Source organism: Lottia gigantea (genome assembly GCF_000327385.1).
Source record: "Lottia gigantea unplaced genomic scaffold LOTGIsca_115, whole genome shotgun sequence".
Lineage (NCBI taxonomy): Eukaryota > Metazoa > Mollusca > Gastropoda > Lottiidae > Lottia > Lottia gigantea.
In genome coordinates, this window is record NW_008707123.1 from 425,577 (window position 1) to 428,748 (window position 3,172).

Consider the following 3,172-nt stretch of genomic DNA (forward strand, 5'->3'; position numbering starts at 1 on the left):
CCAAGGACACTCATGTCTCTTTTGATTCTTCGACCAGTCTTCAGCTCCCGAAGTCGAGCAGTGAAGGTCACAGGGGATCCATAGAACGATCATCAAGCCTCAATATCCTGACAACTCAACACGCCCTGTCAAAATCCAAAACAATTGAAGAAACCAGTACAACTAATAGTAACGAGTTCAAAATTCAAATCAAGTTATCCAAGACGCAAAGTGAATCGGGCACTGCAGGCCCAGATTCGAATCCACCGCAATCGAAAATAGCAACATCGTTACTGTCGATGCCACACGATATTAGCAGTTCATCTCAAGTGAGGGCGACTGTGGTACCAACTTTCACTGTCTCACCAGCCTTGCCCAAGAAAGTTCCCAAAATTTCCGTATCTGCACCCCCATCGGATGTTTTTCCGGTAAAAATAATACGGAATATTTCCAGTCTTTGCCCCGGGAATAATTGCCCGAATTGTGGTGACAGTTTCAACCACGTGGATACCCTAGAGCTTCACCAGCTCCTATATTGCACCGCCGACACCCAGACGCGAAGTAATCAAGATTTTGAGCAAAAGCAGAAAGTCCTAATTGCTAACTATTTCCAAAAGGCAGGATCGGGATTAAAGAGATCTGTTTCAATGCCGGCGGGACCTTCTGCAAAACAAGAAAGGACACAGACGGAGGCTCGAAGTGAAACAATAACTAACAAGCTTGAGAGAGTTCCTTCAACCAGTCTAAAACCTAGCCCAAGACCATCGGAGCTACCATTATCATCTTACGGCTATCCAAAGTTAGCTTTTCCAGACTCGATAAAGATGCAAACCGGCTCGTATGTAGTTGACCAGAAATCGATTGATTTGACTGATAGAAAAGTCTTTCCAGGACCAATGCAGATACTCCAGGCGTCAACACCAGTTCTCCAAGTACAACCGAATTCTCCGATGATCCAAAGCCCTCGTATCATGACTCCCACGTCTATCCCAGTCATGTTAAACTTGAGTCAGAATCGACAACTGTTCATTCCTCAATCCCCATTGATATCAGAGTCTGGGGCTCAAATATCGCCAGCTATCCTTAGATCCCGTAGTCTGGCATTCCCTCAAATCAACCTTGCTGCCACATCAAGATCGGCTTCAATGGGATCTGGAGCTAAAACTCCCAGTACTCCCACTCCTTCATTCCAAGCTATTCTGCCTAACACCAACCTCCCTCTGATAGGTCAACCGATGATTTCTCCGATGTCACCAGTCATTCCAGTTTCAGAACCACACAGTCAAAGTCAAGCGGTTTCCAATATGAAGATGCGATTGAAGGGAAAGCTTCTGTTGAAGAGGTCCATGAGTGCTGAGAAAATGAAAGAAGGGTCATTGGACAGCCCAGGCATCGGTAACAGAACACCTGATACACCAGGGTCCGCCAACCGACCACAATTTGGTGATGGTAGTAAACTTGCCCAACTTTTGACAAAGGATGCCCAACAGGGTCCACAATCCAAGCGACCGAAATTAGGAGAATTGAAACAGATGAACTCTGGACAGTTGAAAGCAGTCGATTACACTGAAGATGACGCACCAGTGTCCGGAAGTAAGCTAATGAAGTCCAGATCGACTACTCAGCTAGGAACCTCTTTTTCCAAACAAGGATCGGTGATGCCTATGTCCATCTCGCAAAGCTTTGACGAAGCAAGACTGGGTACGATGACAGCTGCTATCCTTATCAAAGATGGCGGACCGACAGACGGCGATCCAGTTCATTTCTTCAGTGTACCAGTAGTTATTGCACAGCCGTTTTACTCACAGACGAAGGGACTGAGCGCCGGTTACCATAGTAATCTCGGCAGGTTGTCTGGTTCACAGAACGTCATCACGTTGATCAGTCCGAATACGTCATCAAAATCCTTTCCCGGATCTAAAACTGTTAAAGAGCTGTTGATCCAGAAGTCACAGGAAGCTGTTCGGTCGCCAAGTTTCAATCGCTCCTTCTCCGAACTTTCTTCAGCTCAAACCACGAAGCCTCTTCAGTATGACAAGGGAGTGAACTCCAATACAACTCAGCAGCTGAGAGAGAAATTATCCAGTCAAGATAAACTGAGCCCGAGACAACAAGACCCTGTTACAACACCAACTCAGAAGAAACCCAAAGCACCAGCAGCGCTAAATCTTTATGGACATCTAATAGCAACGTTGAGGAGCACGACTCACGTGTCCTACTGCTGTGTCCAGAGACCTCAACCATTTTATGTTCCAATATCAGCCAATAAAAAGATCTCGATGTACTCGAACTGGAAGGCTGCGCCGTATAACCCCAACCCAGCAGGTTTAACATCCAAGGATTTGCTGACCTTGTATAAGTCCAGGTACACCAGTAATCCCGTATATGCGGAAGGCGGTAACTCCATCCCAAGCTCCCTAGGAGGATTTGTCACCCACAGTACGTACTGGACATACCATAAACAACGCGAAGGACACGATGTTAAGGCGGGGTGGTCCCACTCAAAAGAAAAGGATTTGAGTAAGCGAGAAAAGGTTAGCTCAACAACTTTGGAAAAGGTTTTGACTAAAATTCGAGAAACCACACCGGAGACTTCCAAAAAGGAAACGGAAGCATCCAAAATGGCTGCGTTAAAGAAGGAAAAGGTTTGCCGAGGAGGATTCAAAACGGATGCGGAATACACTTATATACGAGGACGCGGTCGGGGCAACTACGTCTGCGAGACATGTGGAATACGTTGCCGTAAGCCGAGCATGCTGAAGAAACATATCCGGACTCACACCGACCACAGACCTTACCACTGTCGACACTGTAAGTTTTCCTTTAAGACCAAAGGTAACTTGACGAAACACATGAAGTCTAAAGCCCATCAGAAGAAATGCATCGAGTTGGGAGTCGTTCCGGTGCCGACATCAGTGGAAGATTGTCAAATCGATGATGACGAACTGGCAGCTCAGATGTCATCTGATAAAGACGGTGGTGCTTGGGCTGAAGAGTCGATTGAAGATGATGATGGCGAAGATGATAAAGATGATTCTATGTCGTTGGACGGGGACGATGAAATGGACAAGAGGGAATATGAATTTGAAAGGTAAGATTGTTACCTAACTCCCATCTTGTCAAGCTATTACGAACATTACGAACTTCGTTATACCTTTACTTCAATAGCCACCAAAGAGGACATTCGTAATAT

The 3,172-nt window shown here is 46.0% G+C and overlaps 1 protein-coding gene across 1 annotated transcript; it reads left to right on the forward strand.

The window, feature by feature from the left end:
• Positions 1-2,690: 2,690 nt before the first annotated feature.
• Positions 2,691-2,858, forward strand: LOTGIDRAFT_60668 (hypothetical protein; the record flags this gene model as incomplete). The annotated part of the gene is made up of 1 exon (XM_009047663.1): positions 2,691-2,858. A coding segment is annotated over one exon (168 nt), but the record flags the coding sequence as incomplete, so codon positions are not given.
• Between the last annotated feature and the right edge of the window lie 314 nt (positions 2,859-3,172).